Source organism: Natrix helvetica (assembly GCF_964273705.1).
Source record: "Natrix helvetica genome assembly, chromosome: 3".
Taxonomy (NCBI): domain Eukaryota; kingdom Metazoa; phylum Chordata; class Lepidosauria; order Squamata; family Natricidae; genus Natrix; species Natrix helvetica.
In genome coordinates this window covers 161,206,571-161,231,277 of record NC_138549.1, presented here as the reverse complement: position 1 = coordinate 161,231,277, position 24,707 = coordinate 161,206,571, and the positions used below count along the sequence as shown (strand labels likewise).

Below are 24,707 nucleotides of genomic sequence, written 5' to 3'. Positions count from 1 at the left end.
CCTGGGGAAGATAACAGGTGGGGACCAGCTACAAGGTTGAGGGTGGGGGCACTATTTTGTACTAGTTCTCCTTCTTTCATGGTGTTGATCAGGAATGGGTAGTCTCTTTTACTCCCTACAATGTGGGGGGCCACAGAATTCAGTATTTTCTCCATTCTGTTGGATGAGGCAAAGCTGGTTGGGAAATTCAGGGAATTGAAGTCCGTAGATCAAAGTTGCCAAGGTTGGACTTCCCTGCTCTAGAACATATTTTTCCCTAAAGTCAGATTAACTCCAAACCCATTGGCCTTCTGGAAGAATCTGAAGACATGACTTTGTTATCTGTCTGGGTCTTGAGGCCACCCGGATCTGAGAATTTACATTTTTAGTTTGCTAGCATGGATGTGGAACCTGGAAAGTAGCTGTATTGCTAGAAATACTGAATATGGTTTCCCATATAGTGGGTGGGTTTTTCTTATTTTTTGTTATTTTTCATGTTATTATTGATTTTTATTACTTTATTCTATTGTCGTGTGTTTTTAACTGTATACATAAGAGTCATAGTGAGATAGGCAGGTATGTAAATTTGCCAAATACGTAAATAAATGTTACCATCTGGGTGTGACAAGCATTCCTGATTTACTTTAAGGAGAGGTGGCTTTTGATGATTTATTTAACCTAGCCAGCAAGTTTCTTTCAGGAAGCCTTCAGCAGCACTGCAATCTGTGTCTGTTCAACACATTCAGTCGGTCTGGCCTTAATTGCCACATGAAGAAACATTCCCATGAAAAGCCACACCAGCGTCACATCTGTCTTAAAGCTTTCCGTAATGCTTTCCCTGTGGCACAACACCCATACAGGGATGTCTGCCTTCCCGGTAAATTGAACCCCTCACTGGAACATGTCTTTACAGTTTGTTCAACTGTTTTTATGACCAACTAGCTGATAACCCAGTGTTGCCCGGGTATTTATTTGTCCTAATTCTGTATTAGGTTGGAGGCCCCTTGTGGAGTATTGTGAAGCTGGTACAATGGCAACTCCACTGTGCTGTATAGTAGAAGCCATCTTAAGGCACAACAGGCCTTAAGGCCCTAACCCTAACTCTCACTAATGCATACTATTACTGTCAAAAGTACTGTGATTTGATACTATAGATATAATTCATTCCTTTTCCTTTCAGCGACCCAGGTGTTCCAGAGTGATGCTGGAACACACACACACACACATACACTGAGGGGTGGTAAGGATGTCTTAACCCCCACAGTATTTGTTTCCGGAGAATAAGTCATCTGTGTACCAAGTTTAATTGAAATTGCTCAAGGTGTTCTAGAGTTATGCTGGAACGTACACACACACACACACACACAGAGAGCCATTTTTATGGACTTTAGGAATATCAATCTCACATAAAATAGTTCATCTCTTATCTTTCTGTTTGGGAATATTTTGCAAGGGCTGTTTTTTTTTCCCCCAACCAATTGATGATTATAGAAAGCTACAACAGTCTGCCTTGATAAGCCAAGCCCAAAATTACGGTCTCCTAAAAAACTAATTCGTCCAGACAAAGTTCTCCACCAACTTTCTTAGGGCAGGATTTGAGATATGCCAAGGATTCACTTCTTCATCTTTGTGCAGAGACTGGAGCATGATTGCCCATTTCATAGCCAGCTCTGCCTTTAGGCAGAATGAGCAGGGTAGTTTCATTTAAAAACTATTTATACAGTTATATACCCATGTATTCTTATTCCCTTTCAGGTTAAGTAGCCTAATGTGAAGTGTAGGAAATAAAAAAAGAGTTAAAAGGTGATGAGGAGGAAAAAAAAAACCTAGAGGAAAAATAAAAAAGAGAATGAAATTACTACTAAATCTACTTCTTAGCAACACCAGTGAATATTCCTTACCATTTTTTTTAATGTATTTGCAGGCTAGCGTTCCTTTATAGTCCCTCAACTTATAAAAGTTCGTTAAGTGACAGTTCAAACTTACAACGGCACTGAAAAAAGTGACCTGTCTATTTTTCGCACTTAGGACCATTGCAGCATCCTCATGGTCACATGATCAAAATTCAGATATCTGGCAACTATTTCATATTTATGACGGTGGCCGTGTTTCGGGGTCATGTGACAAGCAAAGTCCATGGGGCCAGTCAGATTCATTTAACAACCATTTTATTAATTTTAACAACTGCAGTGATTCACTTTGCAACTGTGACGAGAAAGGTCGTAAAATGAGGCAAAATTCACTTAAGAAATGTCTCGCTTAGCAACAAAAAATTTGGGCTCAATTGAGGTTGTAAGTCAAGGACTACCTGGAGAAGCCCTTTAAATGCTCCATCTGTAACTACTGCAGCGTGGAGGTAAGAAGGATTGTTCTCTGAAGAATCATTTTGCAAAGTCCTCCCTTGACTGAGTAGACAAAGATGAGGTTTCCTTTGAAAGAGGCACTGCCATTCATGGAACGTACATTTCTTTGTTAGAAGCATGGTAGGGAATTTAGAAGTAAAAATAAGTAAAATTCTGCCTAGCATAGCTGGCTGGGGAATTCTGGGAGTTGCAGTCCATATATTGCCAAGGTTGAGAAACACTGGTGTAACACATCTGTCACCTAAATTGAAATTTTACTCTACCTTGAGCTTTGAAATGTGAATTTTGGTTCCATATTCCTGTCCATGAATCATTGCAATTCAGGCCAAGTGCAGAGAAGAGCAACAAAGATGATTAGGGGACGGGAGGCTAAAACATATGAAGAATGGTTGCAGGAACTGGGTATATCTAGTTTAATGAAAAGAAGGACTAGGGGAGACATGATAGCAGTGTTTCAATATCTCAGGGGTTGCCACAAAGAAGAGGGAGTCAAACTATTCTCCAAAGCACCTGAGGGCAGAACAAGAAGCAATGGGTGGAAACTAATCAAGGAGAAAAGCAAATCTAGAACTAAGGAAAAATTTCCTGACAGAACAATTCATCAATGGAACAACTTGCCTCCAGACGTTGTAAATGCTCCAACACTGGAAGTTTTAAAGAAGATATTAGATAACCATTTGTCTGAAATGCTATAGAATTTCCTGCCTAAGCAGGGGGTTGGACTAGAAGATCTCCAAGGTCCCTTCCAACTTTCTTTATTCTATTCTATCCTATTCAATTCTATTATGACACCATTTGTATATTAAAATACATGTTTACATCCCCAAACAACCTCACCACAAGAATTCTTATCTTTTTAAACCCCAGGAGTCACTGAGAGAGATTTGGGCGGCCATGTAAATTTTCTTAAATAAATAAATGCTGTATACTTTTACCCTTAAGTACAATAAACTTGCGGGATCGTATTCTGCCCCATACATCCCTGCGACCAATCCGCTCGCACAGAGAGGGCCTCCTCCAGGTGCCGTCCACCAGACAGTGTCGAGGGGCGGCGCCTAGGAGTAGAGCCTTCTCTGTGGCGGGCCCAGCCCTGTGGAATGACCTCCCCCCGGATATTAGGAATACCTCTGACCTCCGCTCCTTTCGTGTAAAGCTCAAGACCCACCTTTTTCAAGTTGCTGGCCTGGCTCAACTTTGATCCAACTATATCGCTCCTGACGGGTTTTTTATTTGGGGTATTTTAATTGCATTTAATTTATTTAGGGGTTTTTAAACATTGTGTTTTTACTTGTTTTTATCTATCAGTTCACCTCCTCCTTGTATATGTCGTATATATGTCTTGGTATATGTTTTGTTATATGTATGTCGATATATTTATTTCCTATGTTTTGTTGTACGCCGCCCCGAGTCCTTCGGGAGAGGGTGCGGCTAAGAAATAAATATTTATTATTATTATTATTATTATTATTATTATTATTATTATTATTATTATTATTATTATTATTATTATTATTAAACAACGAAGGATTTATCACGCATCTTTAGTCCTTGCTCAATTTACTTAGCATTCCATTCTTTGTTATATATCCTTTACTTTCATCACTTCAATTGCAACCAACTTGTAAAACATTCTGTAATTCAAGGTTATTTATGACATAATGTGCTTTCTCTAAATCAACAGGCAGACCATAACCTTTTCTCCTCATATTCATAAATTTCTCAGTTATCTGTTGAAGAGCCAAAATCCAGTTTGCATAACCTATCTGGCATAATGCCATAGTGTTATTTCAGATTTTATTTACATGTATTTATCAAATTTCTACACTTTTATTTATTTGCCTTTATCTATTATTTATCAAATTTTTACGCTGTTATTTTCCTTTATTATTTATTTACCAAATTTCTACACCGTTTTGTTCATTCCCTTTGAATCAAATTCTATCAGATTCCTTCCCAGACATACTTAATAGACTAATTCCTTGTAGTTTTTCATTCAGTCTTTTCACTTTGGGTTCCTTCAGTTGCCAAGCACAAACGCCGTCCTCACACTTCAAAACAAGTCACATTCAATAATTAAATCACACTAACACTTCTCAAGTTCATTTATTCCATTTATTAATTACATTTTTATCCCACCTTTTATTATTTTTAAAAATAACTCAAGGCAGCAAACACATCTAAATCTTCCTCCTATTTTCCCCACTATAACAAATTCAGGACTATGTTTCTCCTGCACACCTGATGCTGCTTTACCTCATCTCTGTCACCTGCTATTTTAACCTTTTTTAAAATAAAAAACCCGCTAATCCCATGCACGGAATTAACAGCATTTCTAAGTTGCTTTGAAGTGTTTGATGAGCCATTTTCCACCTTATTGGATTCTATGCCTAGGTAGATGTAAAACTAACAGCCCGCTATCACAACAAATTTCTTAGTATTCTGGGTAGATTTGGATTTAAAGGTTTCAACTGAATACATTTTGAAATTCTGCTGCTCTTTTGCAAGGACTAAGCTACAGAAGTGTAATGAATGTGGTATGGCCTTTGTGACAGTGGGGGAACTTTCCCGCCACACGCGATATAAACATACTCTGGGGAAGCCCTTTAAATGCTCCATCTGTAACTACTGCAGCGTGGAGGTAAGACGGATTGTTCTCTGCAGAATCATTTTGCAAAGTCCTCCCTTGAGTGAGTAGAGAAAGATGAGGTTTCCTTTGAAAGAGGCACTGCCATTCATGGTACATGCATTTTTAGTTAGAAGCATGGTAGGGAATTTAGAAGTAAAAATAAGTAAAATTCCTCTCTCCCTCTCTCTCTCTCACACACACACACACAGACACACACATGCATTAACAACGCACATTGCAATTAGTAGGGATGAGTGGATGGGACCTTTAGGCTGGCATGAAGCTGCAGTTTGGTTGAGACTCAACCTAGAACTAAGAAACTTCCTGACACTGAGAACAATTAATCAGTGAAATGGCTTTCCTGGGTGCTGGATAGACCAAGGGCCGGATATGACCTGGGGGCTGTAAAATGGCCAGATCTGATCCAGCCTCTGCTTGAAGACCCTAAGCACATGGAGCCATATTGGTGGGCACACAAGCTCAGCTACGCATGTGTGTGCCAGCCAGCTGATTTTCGGGCCTTCTGGGCCCATCAGAAGTCAGGAAACAGGCTGTTTTTGGCCTCCGTAGGAGGAGGCCATTTCCACCCTCCCCAGGCTCCTAGAAAGGGTCTGGAGCCTGGGGAGAGTGAAAAATGGACCTTCCGGTCTGACTGGAATTTGGCAAATGCCGTTTTTGGACTACAGGGGAGGGGGTATGCCACTTTTGCCCTCCCCAGACTCCTGGGGAGATAAAAAAAGTAGGTCCACCGTACCATCACGTGCCAAAAGCAGGGGGAGCACAGGGGGGGTGTACGCGCATGTACAGGGGGAGGGCGCACAGAATTATGGGCGTGGGCAAGTGCATGCACAATCCCCCCCGCGCTCCCCCCACTTTTGGCACGCAATGGCAAAAAGGTTAGCCATCACTGCCCTAAACAAAGGAGAACTAGCATCTGTTGTTAGAGGAATGGGACAACGCCACGGCCAGCTTGCCATGGGACAACTTAACAATTCTATTTAATTATTTAAAATAAATGAAAAAAAAATATTTTTGCCATTCACATTTCATTCTGTCCCTCCTTTTCCTTCCTTTTTTACAATACAATACAATACAATAGCAGAGTTGGAAGGGACCTTGGAGGTCTTCTAGTCCAACCCCCTTCCTAGGCAGGAAACCCTATACCGTTTCAGACAAATGGCTATCCAACAACTTCTTAAAGACTTCCAGTATTGGGGCATTCACAGCTTCTGGAGGCAAGTTGTTCCACTGATTAATTGTTCTAACTGTCAGGAAGTTTCTCCTCAGTTCTAAGTTGCTTCTCTCCTTGATTAGTTTCCACCCATTGCTTCTTGTCCTGCCCTCAGGTGCCTTGGAGAATAGTTTGACTCCCTCTTCTTTGTGGCAACCCCTGAGATATTGGAACACTGCTATCATGTCTCCCCTAGTCCTTCTTTCTCTTAAGCTAAACATACCCAGTTCCTGCAACCGTTCTTCATATGTTTTCGTCTCCAGTCCCCTAATCATCTTTGTTGCTCTTCTCTGCACTCTTTCTAGAGTCTCCACATCTTTTCTACATCGTGGTGACCAAAACTGAACACAGTATTCCAAGTGTGGTCTTACCAAATGATTAAATGATTCTATTCCACCATTTATTTGAATATTCTTGTAACTCTTGTCCCGCAATGAGTTGGCTGTGGTGAGTTGGCCATGGCTAGTTGGCCGCATATTAGTGATATTGTCACCTACCCCACTATGAGATCCTTTTTCACTGGCTGACACGTTGCTTAGTTAGAAAGCTTCTCCTGATATCTAGCTTGAATATCTTTCCTTCTGGAAAACGGTATTAAGACATGCCTCAAAGGCTCATCTCAAAGTCTTCCAGTCACCTGAAATATGGAGGGTGACTTCAAACAGGAATTGTCTACAGCAGTATTTCCAACCTTGGCAACTTCAGGATGTCCTGACTTCAACTCCCAGAATTCCCCAGCCAGGAAATGCTGGCTGGGGAATTCTGGGAGTTGAAGTCCGGACATCTTCAAGTTGCCAAGATTGCAAAACACTGGCCTACAGCCATCTTGGTTTTCTTTCAGTGTTAGATTAAACCCTGTATTTGCTTGAAGATTGCTATTACATCTTCCCTTACAGGAAGCTTTCGTTTAGCAACGGTCTTGTTTAGTAACCATTTACAGTTGCGACAATGATGAAAAAGTCACTTTCCTACCAATCCTCCCATGTACGCTCTTCGCAAGTCTGTAAAGCAAAAGAAAGATGAAGTAAAATCATAAGAACAATTGCTGTTCATTTAGTGAACCCTTTCGATTAATAGCCAAGCTGCGGTTGCTAAACAGCTACTTACAGTATAATTGTCTTTTCTATAGGCTAGATATATTCAGATCTATAATTATTCCCTGTAGGACTTAGTTTGCAGACCCTTCACCTTTATCCCTTTCAAACTTGCTAAAAATTTGTCCTTTTCTTAAACGGCGGTGCTAATTCTTTATTAGGAATACTCCTTTCATGGAAGGGAAAAAAGGCTCTGAGAGATAATTTTTAAAGCAAGGACAACAAAATCCCAACAAAATACACTCTAGAAGTATTAAACAAATACGGGGTTTTGTCTAATGCTGAATGAAAACCAAGATGGCCACCAGGAATCCCTGCTTGAGGTCATCCTCCATATTTCAGATGGCAGGGAGATTTGAGAAGAGCCTCTGAGGCTTGTCTTTGTTGTATTCTTTCCTCCCCGACTTACGACCGGGGAATTCCCCCTGTTGTCAGCCAGCAACAGCCATGCTGCGCCTTAGCCAATCAGGCGCGGCATGGCTGAAGGCGGGCTGATCTGATCTCCTGATTGGTTCCTCGGCCTGACAGCTCTCCCTTAAATAGCTGTCAGGCTAAGGAACGGGCGATTCTCTCCTGTATTGCTTGCTGTTGTTAAACGTTAATAAATTGAGTTGGACGTTCCTCAGTGTGTCAAGCCTCGTCTTTCCCCACACTTCTTCACTGGCGACGAGGGTGGGATCCTCCTGAGGCGACGACCCTGACGGAGCCCAACCTCTTCATACAGCCGCTTGAGTTTAGCTCCCCGAGCCGCACAACTCCAAGCCGCTATGTCTTCGCTTCCTCCGTTCGCTCCCTTCGGAACCGAGGGAGAAGGATGGACGGGATTTTTGGAACGCTTCGAGTGTTTCCTGCGAGCCAACGGAAAAAGGGGTATCCCGATGGAGGAGAAGTGCAGCTTCTTCCTCAGTAGCTGCGGAACCCCGATGTTCAACGCCGCCCGGGCGTTGGCAGCCCCTTTGCCAGTCCACGATCTCGACTGGGATACGCTGATGGCCAAGCTGAAGGGACATTATGCCCCGACCCCATCGAAAATTACCAGGCGGTACGCTTTCCGTCAGTGCGTCCAGAAGCCGCACGAAGACGTCAGCCAGTTCCTCCAGTCCTTGCGGACCACAGCTATACCCTGCGAGTTCCCGGACTTGGAGGACAACCTGGTGGAACAATTTGTCAGCGGAATCAGGGACCGCCGGCTGAGGAGGCGTCTCCTGGCTCGGCCAGAAATCACCTTGGCAGAGGCGGTCGCTGAGGCACGGGCGGTGGAGCTGTCTGAGCAATCCGTCGCTGAGATGGACCGCCACCCGTTTCCATCTTCCCCAGCGCATACCTGCCTCATTGATCAGCTGGTGCCCATGCCGAGCCCGGCTGAAGAAGAGGAAGAGCTCGTGGCTCGCCTGGCAGAACTGCAGAGACGCCGCAACCCGCGATCTCCGCGCCAGACTTTGACAACCTGCCTTGGCTGCGGGGGCAGCCACGACCGGTCCGCCTGCCCATTCCGGGCATCCATCTGCCGCCGGTGTTCGAAAAAAGGGCACCTGGCCCAAGTTTGCCGAGCTGTGCTGCCACCACCACCAACCCAAGGAGCCACAGGCCAGCAGATGACAGCAGGACCGCAGCAGCCCCGCCGCCAGCCGCGCTCGAGAGCCAGCTGCTACACCGTGGAGCCAGGCCCAGCAGCCGCCCCTGCTGAGGCGATCTACCAGGCCTCCGCAGGTGCGGACAGAATCAAGGCGTCAGTCCTCATTGAGGGCGCGCCTTGTGTAATGGAGGTGGACTCCGGCTCGTCCCGCTCCATAATTGCCTGGGCTGACTTTCACAAACTGTGCCCCGGCGTCCTTAAACGCCAATTGACTGCCAGCCCCGTGGCCCTAAGGGACTATCAGGGGTCACTTATCCCAACCCTGGGCTGCTATACGGTCAGGGTTGAATACGGGGGGTTTTCGGGTTGCCTGCCAGTCCTAGTAGTTGAGAAGCCCCTCCCCGCATTGCTGGGCCTGGATTGGTTCCCCGCCCTTGGTCTCTCCGTGCAGGGGGTGCACTCCATCTCAGACACGCCCCCTGACGTAGCTGCTGTCATCTCCGCCTACGCGGACGTCTTTGACGGCCAGCTGGGTCTATACAAGGGCACCCCCATTTCTCTTAACTTAGATCCCCAGGTTGCTCCCATTAGGCTGAAGGCCCGCAGGGTGCCTTTTGCCTTAAGGGCCAAAGTTGATGAGGAAATTGACCGCTTGCTGGCGCAGGGCGTATTGGAGCCTGTTGACTACTCGCGTTGGGAGACCCCAATAGTGGTCCCTGTGAAGGCCGACGGCTCCATATGCCTCTGCGCCGATTTTAAATCCACCATCAATTTGGCCCTTCAGGCAAACCCCTATCCAGTCCCTGTCGTACAGCACCTGCTCCACTCCCTCGGGCAGGGCTGTATTTTCGCGAAACTGGATATGGCGCAGGCCTACCAGCAGCTCCCGGTGGATGACGAAGCGGCGGCTGCGCAGACTATCGTCACCCACCGAGGGGCTTTCCCCTGCCGCCGCCTCCAATTCGGCGTTTCCGTGGCCCCGGGGATCTTCCAGAGCCTCATGGAGCGATTGCTCCATGGGCTCCCTGGCGTTGTACCCTATTTCGACGATGTCCTGATCGCTGCATCCAGCCGCTCAGGACTCCTCGAAGTACTGGGGAAGGTCCTCGACCGTTTTAGGGGCGCGGGTTTCAAATTAAAGCGCAGCAAATGTTCATTTGCTGTGCCTAAAGTGGACTTCCTCGGCTTCTCCATAGATGCCCACGGAATCCACCCCACCCCTGCCAAAGTCGCAGCCATCAAGAATGCCCCCACCCCCGCCTCTAAGGCGGAGCTGCAGTCGTTCTTGGGGCTTTTAAATTTCTACGCGCCATTTCTGCCGCACAAGGCGTCACTAGCCGAGCCGCTGCATCGGTTGCTCGACCGATCGGCGGCCTGGCGCTGGGGCAGCCGCGAAGCGCATGCGTTCGCGGCTGTCAAAGACATGCTGACGTCAGAGGCAGTCCTAGTCCAATATAGTGACAGGATGCCCCTGACTCTAGCGTGTGACGCCTCCCCCGTGGGTTTGGGGGCTGTCCTGAGCCACGTCCTCCCCAACGGCTCGGAAGCCCCCATAGCTTTTTATTCCCGGACACTCTCTCCAGCGGAGAGAAATTACAGCCAGATCGACAAGGAGGCTCTGGCTGCCGTGTCCGGGGTTAAAAAGTTCCACGAATACCTCTACGGACGGCATTTCACGCTCTTCACTGACCACAAGCCGCTCCTTGGGCTTCTGGCCGGTGACCGTCCGACCCCCCCCCATTCTGTCACCCCGGATGACGCGCTGGGTGGAGTTCCTAGCGGCATACTCGTATGCCCTGGTCTACCGCCCTGGCAAGCAGCTTGGGCACGCTGATGCCCTCAGCCGCTGCCCCTTGCCCGTCTCCGACCCTCAGACAGTGCCTTGCCTGTCTGTTTTGGCCATTGCAGACCTCGCCTTGCCGCTCTCAGCGGGCGATGTGGCGGCAGCGTCTCTGGCCGACCCCACCCTCTCCCAGGTGATGACCTGGGTTCTGCGGGGGTGGCCTGGGGGACCGGTGTCCGACGACCACCGCCCCTACAAGGCCAGGCAGCTAGAGCTGTCCCTTCACAGTGGGTGCCTCCTGTGGGGGGACAGGGTGATCATTCCACCCACACTGCGCGAACAGGTGCTGTCTCGTCTCCATGAGGGCCACCCTGGCATTGCGCGCATGAAGGCGCTGGCGCGCAGCTATGTTTGGTGGCCCCATCTGGACAACGAGATAGCTACCTGGGTTGCCAGGTGCTCGACCTGCCAGGTCTCCCGTCCAGCGCCTCCAGCGGCCCCGCCGCGGGAGTGGGAGATTCCTCGCGGCCCATGGTCACGCCTCCACCTGGATTTCGCCGGCCCCTTCTGAGGCCAGGTTTTCCTGGTGGTGGTGGACGCTTACTCGCGCTGGGTGGAGCTCATCCTCATGACCTCCACCACAGCTGAGGCTACTGTCCGAGCATTAACGCGCCTGTTTGCCACCCACGGCTTGCCAGACGTCGTTGTGTCGGACAATGGGCCGCAGTTTGCGTCCACCGTGTTCCAGGAATTCCTGGCCACCCAGGGCATCCGGCACGCCCCAGTCACTCCCTATCATCCGGCCAGCAATGGCCGGGCGGAACGCGCTGTCCGCTCGGCCAAGGACGCCCTTGGACGAATGGACAAGGGCGACTGGCCCACGAGGGTGGCTGCTTACCTCCTGGTTCAGCATTCCACCCCGTGTCCACTGTCAGGGAAAACCCCCGCTGAGCTGCTGATGGGCCGGCGCCTGCGGACCACCTTAGATAGGTTGCACCCAACCTATTCTGAGGCACAGCCAAGCAACCTGGGGCCCCCTCCCCGCTCCTTCCGTGAGGGCGATTCCGTTTGGGCAAGGGCTTTCTCCGGGGATCTTAAGTGGGTGCCTGCCACCGTCACTTCTGTAACCGGCCCCTGCTCTTACAGGGTCCGGACCGCCGACGGTGCAGACTGGCGCCGCCACGTGGATCAGTTAAGGCGTCACGAACCTTCGGATCCACACAACAACCCCGCAAGGTCGGCCTCGACCATTCCACCAGAGGCCCTGGGGTTGGCGCCGCACCCGATTCCCCCGCCGTGGTCGTGGCCGAGGCCGCAAGGAGTTTCAACAGAGACTGTTCCCAGCGCTCTCCGCCTTCCACAGCCTTGCAGAGCCCCAGCCCCCGTGGGGCTACCAGCTCCGCCATTGCACCCGATATTGGCCTTCCCTCAATCAGGCCAGCCTGTCCCTAGTTGCAATTCAAAATTCCCTGTCTCAAGCCCGCCAGCGGCCGCGCCACCCCGGCCCTGCCTACCTGTTCCTGAGTCTCCGCCTCCTCCTCCGTCTGAGATAGGCCTTCAAGATGGCGCCCGGAGCTCCACTCCCTTCAGGGAGGAGCTCCCACGGACACCACCTCCTTCTCCGACGGTCTGCCCAGTTCTGAGGCGTTCTGGGCGTGTCCGACGCCGCCCAGCCTATCTTAGCGACTACGCATGCTCCACTGCTACGCATGCGTCCTCGCTAGGGGGGAAGGAGTGTTGTATTCTTTCCTCCCCGACTTACGACCGGGGAATTCCCCCTGTTGTCAGCCAGCAACAGCCATGCTGCGCCTTAGCCAATCAGGCGCTGCATGGCTGAAGGCGGGCTGATCTGATCTCCTGATTGGTTCCTCGGCCTGACAGCTCTCCCTTAAATAGCTGTCAGGCTAAGGAACGGGCGATTCTCTCCTGTATTGCTTGCTGTTGTTAAACGTTAATAAATTGAGTTGGACGTTCCTCAGTGTGTCAAGCCTCGTCTTTCCCCACACTTCTTCAGTCTTAATACATGCATTTCATTCCTGCTTCTGGTAAATAGATTTTGTATCATGTTCAGAAATCTGTTTGCCTTGCCGGATGAAAGAAAGACAAGAAGCTTAAACCCCTTTCAACTCTTGTGAAAACAGTGGTTTGTTTCTAATCAGCGTTAACATATTCTTGTGGATGTTCCGTGGATGAAACAGGAGCCCTTAGCATTGATTTTTTTTTTAGAAACTAATGAGATGTCAGCCACAGGAGAGCAGATTGCAGACTCCTTTAAACAATATTTTCTTTCTCTTTTTCATTTTTGGAAACAACATATAAACTTGGAGAAGCAATCTATCATCTATCTATCTATCATCTATCTATCTATCTATCTATCTATCATCTATCATCTATCTATCTATCATCTGAATGGCTCTGTGTGTGTGTGTGTATGTGTGTGTCCCAGCATAACTCTGGAAAGCCTCAAGCAACTTGGAGAAGCAATCTATCATCTATCTATCTATCATCTATCTATCTATCTATCTATCTATCTATCTATCTATCTATCTATCTATCTATCTATCTATCTATCATCTATCATCTATCTATCTATCATCTAAATGGCTCTGTGTGTGTGTGTGTATGTGTGTGTCCCAGCATAACTCTGGAAAGCCTCAAGCAATTTCAACCAAACTTGCTACACAGATGACTTACTCTCTGAAAAAAAAATGCTGTGGGAGTTAGACACCCCCAACACCCCCCAGGGTTTGTGTTCAATTAAGATACAGCCTGTTGTGCCTTAAAATGGCTTCTACTGCACTTCTGTAAAATGGCTTCTACTGTACAGCGCAGTGGAGTAGCCATGGTAACGACTTCACAGTACTCCATAAGGGGGCTCCCTCTGATAAGGGGGAAAATCCAACATTAGAAATTATGTTTGGTCCGGACATTTTCCCCCTATAAATAAATACACGGGCAATGCCAACTAGTATTAAATAAAAGGAGAGTAATATAAAAGGATGTGAGGATCTGTGTATATCTGTTGTCTATCATGCTGCATATACTCACAAAATCACCAGTTGCTCAGGTTTGCTATTTTTTTTTTTTTTTTGTATGTAACTTTCAGACTTGCGGACTTCATCTCCTAGAATCCTGAGAGTTGAAGTCCACAAGTCCTAAAAAGTTACGAAGTTTGGAGACCCTTGCTTTAGAACAGGGGTGTCAAACTCAATTTCATTGCGGGTTTCATCAGGGTTGTGTTTGACCTTGGGGGGGGGACATGGCCAGGGAGCGTGGCGAGCTCCATGTTACTCATCAAGGGTCTGTTTTCAGCCACATCGGCCTCCTGCAGCCCTCTGCCAGTGAAAACTGAGCCCGGAGAGGCCCCACCAGCCCACCTGGGCTCCATTTTCAGCCACGACATCCTCCTGCAGCCCTCTGCCAACAAAAACAGAGCCCGGGGAGACCGCGCACAGCCCACCTGGGCTCCATTTTCGGGCACAACATTCTCCTGCAGCCCTCTGTCAGCAAAAACAGCACGGGGAGGTCATGTGCAGCCTGCCCTGGGCTCCATTTTCAGCCACGACGGCCTCCTGCAGCACTCTGCCAGCAAAACCGGAGCCTGGGGAGGCCACGTGCATCCTGCCCGGGCTCCCTTTTGGCTGGCAGAGGCACCACTGGCCAATCCTTTGCTGTTTCCAGGTCAGGACTGCAGGCCAGATCTAAGCACCCTGTGGGCCAGATCCGGCCCATGGGCCTTGAGTTTGATAACCCTGCTTTAGAACTTGCAATGTCATATTCTAGTGACGAGCAATTAACAGCATTTCTAAAAAGTTAACCTTTTTTTTTTAGTGGTGAATTGTTTCAGCAGCACCCTCCATGCTCTTGTAATTCAGAATCTTCTTTCGTAAATTGTAGGCCAGCAAATTGAAGCGCCACATTGGTTCACATACAGGGGAACGTCCTTACAGTTGTACGGTGTGCTCCTCTGCTAGTAGGGACACTTACAAATTGAAAAGACATATGGTAACTCACCCAGGTACATATTAAAACTATAATGGCTGCCATTAAAGCAGAGTAATGCTAATGCCCGGTCCTGTGGGGCTATGAGATGCTGAGCCACTAAAGGAAGAAAGATAGGCACGTGAGCAAAAAAAGCAAGGCGGAACAGTTGGAAGCAGATGGAACTACAGAATAGCAAAGTCGGGTATTCCGTGGATTTGGAGACAAAACAAGAGAAAATTATTTGGAAACTAATCCAAGAGAGGAGCAATCTGGAATTAAGGAGAAACTTCCTAACAGTGAGGACAATTAACCAGTGGAACAGCTTGCTTTCAGAAATTGTAGGTGCTCCATCCCTGGAAGATTTAAGAAGAGATTAGACCATCACTTATCTGAAATGGTACAGGTTCTCCTGCTTGGGCTGGACTAGAAGACCTTCAAGGTCCTTTCTAGCTCTATTCCATTCTATTCTATTCCAGTCCAATCCAATCTAATCTAAATGGAGTTCAGTGAAACGGTGTCAAGGAAGTGGGAGAATCAAGAAAGATCTCTAGGTGGCCAGATGGGCAAAACTTCCCATCAGTGAGAAAACATCTGTCCCATAGCTCAGGAGTTCATGCTTGGAGCTTTTCTTCTCCTGCTCTAACAGAATCTGAAACCTGCAGATATCCTACAGATGCAGCATCATTTTGCGGTGGGGATGCAAAAAGTCGGATCTAGAAAATATGCTATCATTTTCAGCTAGGGCATTTTGCTGTCTAGTTCACCAGTTCTTAGAAGTGTGTGTGTTTCTTTCTAGGTGAAAAACCCTTTGAGTGTGCGATTTGCAAATCCAGATTAACACAGGCTGAGACTTTGAAGTTCCATGTTTTGCATAAACATGGGGAAAATGTACCACACTCTGCCGCATCTGTTGCCCGGAAAGGCAATTTAAGTAAGTTTCATAACTTCACCACCACCACCACCACCCAAAAAAATCTTTCTGTAAAAGTACATAAAGAATGAAGGTCACCGTCAGTATCCAGCTTGACTTAATAAATCTATCCCCAAAGTATTGTGCTCTGGCTCCTTAATTTCCAAAGCAAGCTCTTGTCTTTTTGCAGTAAATAAAACCTGATTTCTCCCTCAAAGATGCGATCAGTGAGCATTGTTTCTATGTCCAATATCAATCATTTGGGCTTAGCATGTTCCTGACATTTTCACACTCGTTTTTTTTTTCCCTGCGATTTTTTAAGGATCCCAGTTCCTGTGTTTTAATTAGGAAGGTCACCAAAATTGGAGGGATTCGTTTTTTTTTTTACTACTGGTTCTGTGGGCGTGGCTTGGCCTGGCAGGCGTGGCAGGGGAAGGATACTGCAAAATCCCCATTCCCTTCCCACCCCACTAACTTGCTTTCCAGCTCCGTTCTCCTGTGCAAGGCAACAGAAGAAGACTCAACAGATCAGCTGGGACTCGGGAGGCAGCAAATAGATGGGGGCGGAGCCAGCCAGAGGTGGTATTTGCCAGTTCTCTGAACTACTCAAAATTTCTGTTACCGGTCAATTGGCTGAATACCTCCTCTGTCACAAATGCCTTAGCACTCTGTTCTATTTTTTGTTAATTTTCACTGATACTTTTTTTTTAGATTGCCCTGAATTCTTCTCCTGATTTCCAGCCCTTCTTGGCCCATTGCAAGTGTGCCCTAGTATACGTCACATGGATAAAAGTACAATGCAAAAAGATGCTATTGTACCAATAAATGATAATATTTGTAGTTTAGGGTTGACGCCTGTGATTTATCTGTGATGCGTCATTTGATTTTAAGTTCTGAACCTGAATATCAATATACATTTTAAAACTGTACAGGGATAAAGCAGGTGAGACCATCAAAAGAAGCCACCTATTGATTCTACAAATTCTTCAAATCAAACTGCAGGGCAGGCAAGATACTATATATCTCTGAGAGAAAGCATTAGGAAAATGTGAGGTTTAAATAGGATTTTAGCCTGCATGAAATAGGAGAAGGCAGTGTGGCTTTGAAAACTATTCGAGAGCAAAGCACTCAGTATATCAATGCCATCTTTGATGGGTTTATTTCCAGGGTTTGAGGTGAATAAGGTACATTTCAGAATTTCTTCATTTTGTGATCAACCCCATTGATGTATGCGAAGCAATTAAAAACCAGCACTTGGGAAGTCCTTATCCCAGAGATGGTTAGAAGAAGATGACAGGACATTTGCTTAGTTGACTTTCATGAATGCAGAAGTGGCTTCAAGAAGTGTGCATGAATGATGAGTATTCAATAGGCCAGGGACATCCACAGTAGAGGCAAAAAAATAAATCAAGGCGGCAATGCAATTGTGCAATCAAAAATCCCCCCCCCCGCACCTTTTAAAATGTGACAACATCTATGTAAAAACGGGGACAGCTTCAGTCTTGCGATTTCATCCAACGTTGTGACATTTTTTACACTCTTCGTGCATGCCCCTGCCGTAGGCCCAGATTTTTAGGACACATTCATTGATTCATTGTTAGGTGAACAAACCAAAATATGGAATCTTAAATGGGAGACTCTGCAGAGGAATAAAAAAAGTTGACGGCAAGAAACTGAAGGTTAACACAGACTTTCCAATTTAATGCTGTCCAGTATTTTGAGATTATAACTTATCAAATTCCCAGCCACCTTCACCAAAGGCATTATAATCCCAGCCAGGAAGACTACTAAATGTGTAATTTTTAGGGTTTTCTCTGTTTCTTTCAATGCTATGTATGTACGTTCTTTGGAAGATGCTTTTGAAAAGATTTTTTTCCCCAGCTCTTAGTGAGACTAAATTCAGGACTGAATTTTGAAATAAAGTGAAATAGCACCACCTTTTGGCTACTTGTGAGGAAGTGAATATGCTCCATAAACCAATCCTTTGCATTTGCTTTTTGTACATTTAAAAGGGCCAGGAATTATTGCTCTTCTTAATCAGAAACCTCCCTCCCTTCTTTTTTTCCACCTTCCCTCCATTCCTTATTTTCTTCTTCCTCCCTTCCTCCCTTATTTTCTTCCTTCCTCCCTCCTTCCCTCACTTCCTTCTTCTTATCCTAATCCTAATTAGAGTTCAGTTGGTGCATCTTCCTTGAAGTCATTTAGATAGTTTCATATTACCTTTTTAACTAAATGTATTTGCCATTCACAATCTCCTAAGGTGCAATTCAGGTTGTATCATTGCTTAAATATTGTACTGTTTTACTTTTTCATGGGGGTTTGGGCACATTTAATTTTTTCTGGATTTCCTCATTCTAATGGTCACTAACGAATGGTTGTGAGCTGTTAAGTGCTTAACAGAGCATAGTGCTTAAGTGAGTCAGCATATTTCCCCCAAACAATCTGGCCTTTTTTTAGCGACCTTGGAAGGATGGAAGGCTGAGTCAACCTTGAGCCGGTCAGGATCAAACTGCTGGTAGTGGGAAGAGTCAGCCTGCAATACTGCATTCTAACCACAGCGCCGCCAGGACTTTTCTCTTTCTATGGATGTAATAGTTACTGCATGGGATTTACGTAAGCTTAAAATTTGTTTTAATGTCCTTTTTTGTCTGTTTAATAAACCTGCTTGGGACTCAACAACTGTGACCTATTAAGGCAGGACAATGGTGAAATTCAATTTTTTTTACTACCTGTTCTGTGGGCGTGGCTTGGTGGGTGTGGCAGGAGAAGGATATTGCAAAATCTCCATTCCCTCCCCACTTGGGCCAGCCAGAGGTGTTATTTGCCGGTTCTCCGAACTACTCAAAATTTCCGCTACCGGTTCTCCAGAACCTGCTGAATTTCACCTCTGAGGCAGGGGTGTCAAACTCAAGGCCCGTGGGCCAGATCAAGCCCCTCGGGGTGCTTAGATCTGGCCTGTGGGGCCATTCTGTAAAGAGTGTGGGACCAGCCTGCAGTGCTTCTGCGAGTGAAAACAGGCTCCCGAACTCTGTTTTTGGCTCCTGAGTTCCATTTTTGCTGGCAGAGGGTTGCAAGGGGCCGTCACAGCCAGAAACGGAGCTCGGGAGCCTGTTTTCACAGGCAGAGTGCTTAGGCTGCCACATGCACCCCCGACATGAATGACATCAAGCTGGCCACGCCCCCCCTTTTTTTTTGAAAAAAGACATTGAGTCATATGTGGCCAGTTGCCCCGTATGTGCTGCCGCTAAGCGGCCATCATGAAAGACCCAAGGCCTGCTTCAAGGTGTAGCCCGTCCTGAATCCCTGTGGAAGGAAATATCAATGGATTTCATTGTCGAATTACCGGAGAGTCAAGGAAATACCGTGGTCTGGGTGATCAGGGACTTGTTCTCTAAGCCTTGTTCCAAGATCCCTTCAGCTAAATCTTTAGCTAAATTGTTTATTACACATATATACCATTTGCATGGGGTGCCGGAGCGCATATCAGATAGAGGGGTACAGTTCACCTCCCTCTTCTGGAAGGAGTTTTTGAAGTTGATTGGCTCCGCCCAGGGGTTAAGCTCTGCCCACCATCCTCAGACTAACGGGGCTTGTGAAAGGACTAACTCTGTTTTGGAGCAGTACCTCTGGTGTTTCATCAATTATCAGCAGGATAATTAGACTGAAATGTTGCCACATGCTGAAGTAGCGTACAACAACTCTGTGCACAGCAGCACCGGTTTCACCCCTTTTAGACTTGTGTTTGGGCAGGACTTTGTACCTATCCTAGAATTACCCCGTGAAAAGCCACAAATCTTATCCCTCTCCGAGTGGAGTGGCCAGCTCCAACAAGTCTGGCCCATAGCCCGAAAGACATTGGAAGCTGCTCATCGAGCACACAAGAAACAAGCTGACAAAAAGAGAGTGAAAGAAAGGAAGTACAAGATTGGGGATCAAGTTTTTCTGTCTACCAAATTTCTCCAAACTACCCAAAAGTCGAAGAAATTGAGGCCTAAGTATGTTGGTCCGTTTCCTATTGTGAAGATCATTAATCCTGTTTCTGTATGGTTGGAATTGCCAAAGTATCTCAACCGTATTTTCCCCGTGTTTCATTTTAACCTTCTGAAACCAGTGCACACTTCCTCTGTTCGGACACCTGTATCGCCTCCACCTGCCCCTCTTCTCATTGAGGGAGAGCAGCATTTTGAGATCAAATAGATTTTGGACTCCAGGAGACGTAGGAATCAGGTTCAATATCTGGTCTCCTGGAAACATTTTTCCCCCCTCCCAAGCTGAATGGGTTGATAAGTCCCATGTTAGGGCTCCTAGACTTTTGCGGAAATTCTACTCTATCTATCCCGATAAACCCTGACTCATGTTGCCATATATATGCCTAACCTGTCTTGTTCCTGTTTTTTTTTTTCTCTACGTTTTTCTTCCAGGGATGATGTCCTTTCCTGACGGAGGGCCGGATGTCAGCCTCTGCTTTGCTGCTTGCTTTCGGCTGCCATTGAAACAGGGAGGGGGGGATCACATGGTATTTGGGGGGGGGGAAGCTTCAGCACAGGAGTGAATGAAGAAGGGAGTGGTTTTCTCACCATCTACTGTGCATGCTGCAGATAGTGGAATTGCCGCCAAGGCCAACCGTCCGGCATACCAACCTGATGATGGGTTTTGAAGCTGCAGCCCACATGACACCTGTGGGGTGTGCGGATTGGACTGGGGGATGGGGTTACTAGGGGGAGGGAGTTGGGTCACATATTGATATCTATGATTACACACGCTTTTGCCTCAGATCTTGCTTTGCTAGCTGCTTTCTACTCATAACCAGTAAAAGTACTCTTAATTCTGAAATATGGAGTTGAGTGGTTTCTTTCTTGGTTACTGATGGAGGCTGCCCTGACAGTGAGGTTATAAGCCAATTGTGACCATGTCATTTTCTACTTAGTGTTTGCAGAGCTTAGCAATAGAACTGCCAGTCCTAATTGTGGTCACTAAGAGAGAACTACTGATGTGCATTTGTGTTTGTGTGCATGCATGTACATACATACATACACATAAGCGTGTGTGTATGCGCGCGCGCGCACACACAGACATATGCCTTTTAATATATACAGGAATAGCCTGTTCTGACCTAGGCTTCCCAAAAACACAAAGCCGACTCCTCGTCCTGATAAATCCAGCAAAGTCTTTTAAGAGATTTCACAACTACAGACCTTTAATAGGCTTGGAGAGCTGCCAGGCCGATATCTTCCAATCACCACTCTGTAGCAGACAATACTTGGCAAGAAGTCAGAAACAGATCTTCACTCTAATGAATTGAACTAATTTTCTCCTGCAAACTCCCCTCCCCTTTTGCTCCTCCTTATTCCCTATGGGAGGGGCCCTTTACCTGTGGCTTTACTCCCGAGTCAACCCTTCTTCCTTAGCTGTTCCCTTCTCCTGGCAGCTCTGCACATGCGCACACTGGGAACAGGTTCCAGCTGTTCTTCTGCCCCACTGATGTCCGACTCTGAAGGCAACTGATAACTGTCAGATGGCCCTGGCCCCCATCTCTGCCTCTGATACAGAGCACTCGTCAGAGCCTTCCCCAGACTCCAGGACTGGCCCATGTTCCTCCCCAACCTCCTTACTCTCCGAATCTCCTGCCAGATCCACTGGCTGCTGGTGGGCCACAACAGCTCCATTGCATTTTGTTTCGCAGAATAGTGTTATTAAGCTGTTAAAGAATAACAGTAGGGCATCTTATATCACTTTGAAATAACTGTACCAGCTGTCCCAAAGGGACTTTTCAAAAGGCAACTGGACTTTCTTTGTTTGTTTTTCCTTTAGAGACATTTCACTTCTCTTCCAAGAAGCTTCTTCAGTTCTGAAATACAGTTCAGAACTGAAGAAGCTTCTTGGATGAGAAGCGAAACATCTTCAAGGAAAAAATAAAAACAAAGTCCAGTTGCCTCTTGAAAAAAAGCACCTTTGGGACAAGGATGGATGACTGAGAATCTCCATAGATAACCGAGCCAGTAGCTTTGAAAAAACCAGTGGAGAGGCCTTGGAAATGGTTGTAAATGGTATGGATTGGCCATGTTGAGGTTTAGCATCTGAGGAATAATTCTGCATCTACGCAGCTTGTTAGCAAAATCCTTGGCTTTGTTTTGATGCAGTCTTCTTTCTCGCAGGAACGCCACATGATTGTGCACAAGATTGTTCGCACACCGGTGAGAAGCCCTTTGTTTGCCTCTCCTGCAACGAGGGTTTCTGGCAGGAACAGCTCTTAACCATTACTTCAAGAAACACCACGACTGCAGCTCTGAGCCAAAAGTCTACACATGTCCCATGTGTGGCAAGGGCTATTCCTGTTGAGTAAGGTGACTTGCTTGCCTTTTGGAAGAGGTCTGTAACCATATGTACAACAATATTTGCACTCAGCGGATTCCATGCAAATACAGATTTTCACTGTCCCTGATTTAGCCTGCTATCTAGATGTGTTCAATTCTGATTTCCATACTGGTTAATGATCACCAGACAACAAAGATGATTAGGGGGCTGGAGGCTAAAACATATGAGGAACGGTTGCAAGAACTGGGTATGTCTAGTTTAATGAAAAGAAGGACTAGAGGAGACACATTAGCAGTGTTCCAATATCTCAGGGGTTGCCACAAAGAAGAGGGAGTCAAACTATTCTCCAAAGCACCTGAGGGTAGAACAAGAAGCAATGGGTGGAAACTAATCAAGGAGAGAAGGAACTTAGAACTAAGGAGACATTTCCTGACAGTTAGGACAATTAATCAGTGGAACAGCTTGCCTCCAGAAGTTGTGGGTGCCCCAACACTAGATGCTTTTAAGAAGATGTTGGACAACCATTTGTCTGAAATGGTGTAGGGTTTCCTGCCTAGGCAGGGGGTTGGACTAGAAGACCTCCAAGGTCCCTTCCAACTCTGCTATTGTATTATTGTATTTTCAAACTTTTTGCTTCTTGATAACTTTTGGTGATTATGATAGACCCCTTCAAACTGAACCCAAATATAATTTCAGAAACCCTGTACAGGTAGTCCTCAACTTACAGCAGTCCATTTTGACCATTCAAAGTTACATCACTGGAAAAAAGTGACATGACCGTTTTTCACACTTATGACCATGGCAGCATCCCCATGGTCCCATGATCAAAATTCAGACGCTTGGCAACTGACTCATATTTACGACGGTTGCAATGTCCCGGGGTCACATGATCCCCTTTTGTGACCTTCTGGCAAAGCAAAGTCAATGGGGAAGCCAGATTCACTTAACAACCATGTTACTAATTTACCAACTGCAGTGATTCTCTTAACAACTGTGGGAAGAAAAGTTGTAAAATGGGGCAAAATTCACTCAACAAACATTTCACTTAGCAACAGAAATTTCGGTCTCAATTGTGGTCCATTGACTACCTGTATTACGTAGGAATTTTGAGACATGAAATTAATTTTTAATGACTAATGTCAAGAGCACTTGAGATACTAATGCTTCTCTATAAAGCCCTAGTAAGACCAGACCTAGAGTACTGCATCCAGTTTTGGTCACCACGCTATAAAAAAGATGTTGAGACTCTAGAAAAAGTGCAGAGAAGAGCAATCAGGATGATTAGGGGACTGGAGGCTAAAACATGATGAACGGTTACTGGAATTGGGTGTGTCTAGTTTAATGAAGAGAAGGACCAGGGGAGACACGATAGCAGTCTTCCAGTATTTGAGGGGCTGCACCAGAGAGGAAGCGGGTCAAGCTATTTTCCGAGGCACCCAAAGGCCAGACAAGGAATAATGGATGGAAACTGATCAAGGAGAGATTCAACCTAGAAATAAGGAGAAATTTTCTGACAGTTAACGTTCAATCAATGAAACAGCTTGCCTTCAGAAGTTGTGGTTGCTTCATCACTGGAAGCTTTCAAGAAGAGACTAGACTGCCATCTGTCAGAAATGATGCAGAAATGCTTGAGCAGGGGGTTGGACTACATGACCTACAAGGTCCTTTCCAACTCTGTTATTCTGTTAATGCATTTAATTGCATAATGTTGCTTGGCATATTGCATGAATTAAACAGGGTCAAAAGTGTTCAACTGCTGATCTTTGTTTGCACTCAGTATTCAACGCTGCAGTATCCACTAGACTGCCAGCATTAATGGATACCAGTTACGACTCTCTTACACGGCTGTCCCATTTGCATATGTAGCAACCGTACTCAGTATAGCTGAGCTGCCTTCTAAGCAACAGAATCATTACTTTTAGACGTCCACAGATATCCCAGTTGTACTTCTATTGGATGTGCTTCAACAACAGCCCCCTTGCCTTTCGTATGTTTCTTTCATGTCTGCAGCTCAACCAGCAGCAATTGAATGGCGTTCATTGCCATTTTGTAAAAAGAAGATTTCTATAAAACGTTACGTGATTGGCATTTTTGCGATTAGCAGCCAAAGGTGTTCAGGAAGCAAGATCTTTGTTGTCCAGTGTGACAAGAAGTATAATTGTCCTTCTTGGAAGGTGCTAAATCAGTTGCTGTGCCATAGGTGGCAGGCCTTAATTTCTCAGACGTTTTTCAGCCACTGTGGAAATCCAATTTTACATTGGCTCATAACTGTTGAGGATGCAGCTGGATCATTCCCAGGGAAACTATGGAGAGTTGCATTTTGTCAGCTGATTTTCTGCAAATGAATAATGTCAGAATTTGTAGCAATCCAGCCAGCACACAAGCAAATCATTCAGCAGGATTCATAATAATAATAATAATAATAATAATAATAATAATAATAATAATAATAATAATAATAATAATAATAATAATAATAATAATAATAATAATAATAATAATAATAATAATAATAATAAAAATTGAATTTATTAGCCGCTCCCTTTCCAGGCAGGACTCGGGGCGGCGTACACTAAGACATATATAAACATACATATATACAAAGACATACATGCACGGAGGAGGTAATAGATTAAAACATTTAGACAAATTAAAACCATTAACATACCCCGTTCAATAAAACCCAATATACAATAAAAATTTAAAATTTAAAAAAGACAGTCAGGAGGAATATGAAAAAATTACGGTTGAGCCAGGCCAGATAATTGAAAGAGGTGGGTCTTCAACTGTACAGAAGAAACTTCTTTATATACAATAATATAAAACATGATGCTTGTATACAATAC

At 45.9% G+C, this 24,707-nt stretch overlaps 1 protein-coding gene across 1 annotated transcript; it reads left to right on the top strand.

The window, feature by feature from the left end:
- Positions 1 to 377: 377 nt before the first annotated feature.
- On the top strand, positions 378 to 21,889 carry CTCFL (CCCTC-binding factor like; the record flags this gene model as incomplete). The annotated part of the gene is given in 8 exon segments (XM_081948150.1): positions 378 to 397; positions 726 to 856; positions 4,790 to 4,980; positions 14,550 to 14,670; positions 15,433 to 15,567; positions 19,968 to 20,056; positions 21,702 to 21,731; positions 21,734 to 21,889. Coding segments are annotated over 8 exon segments (873 nt in total).
- Positions 21,890 to 24,707: the final 2,818 nt, after the last annotated feature.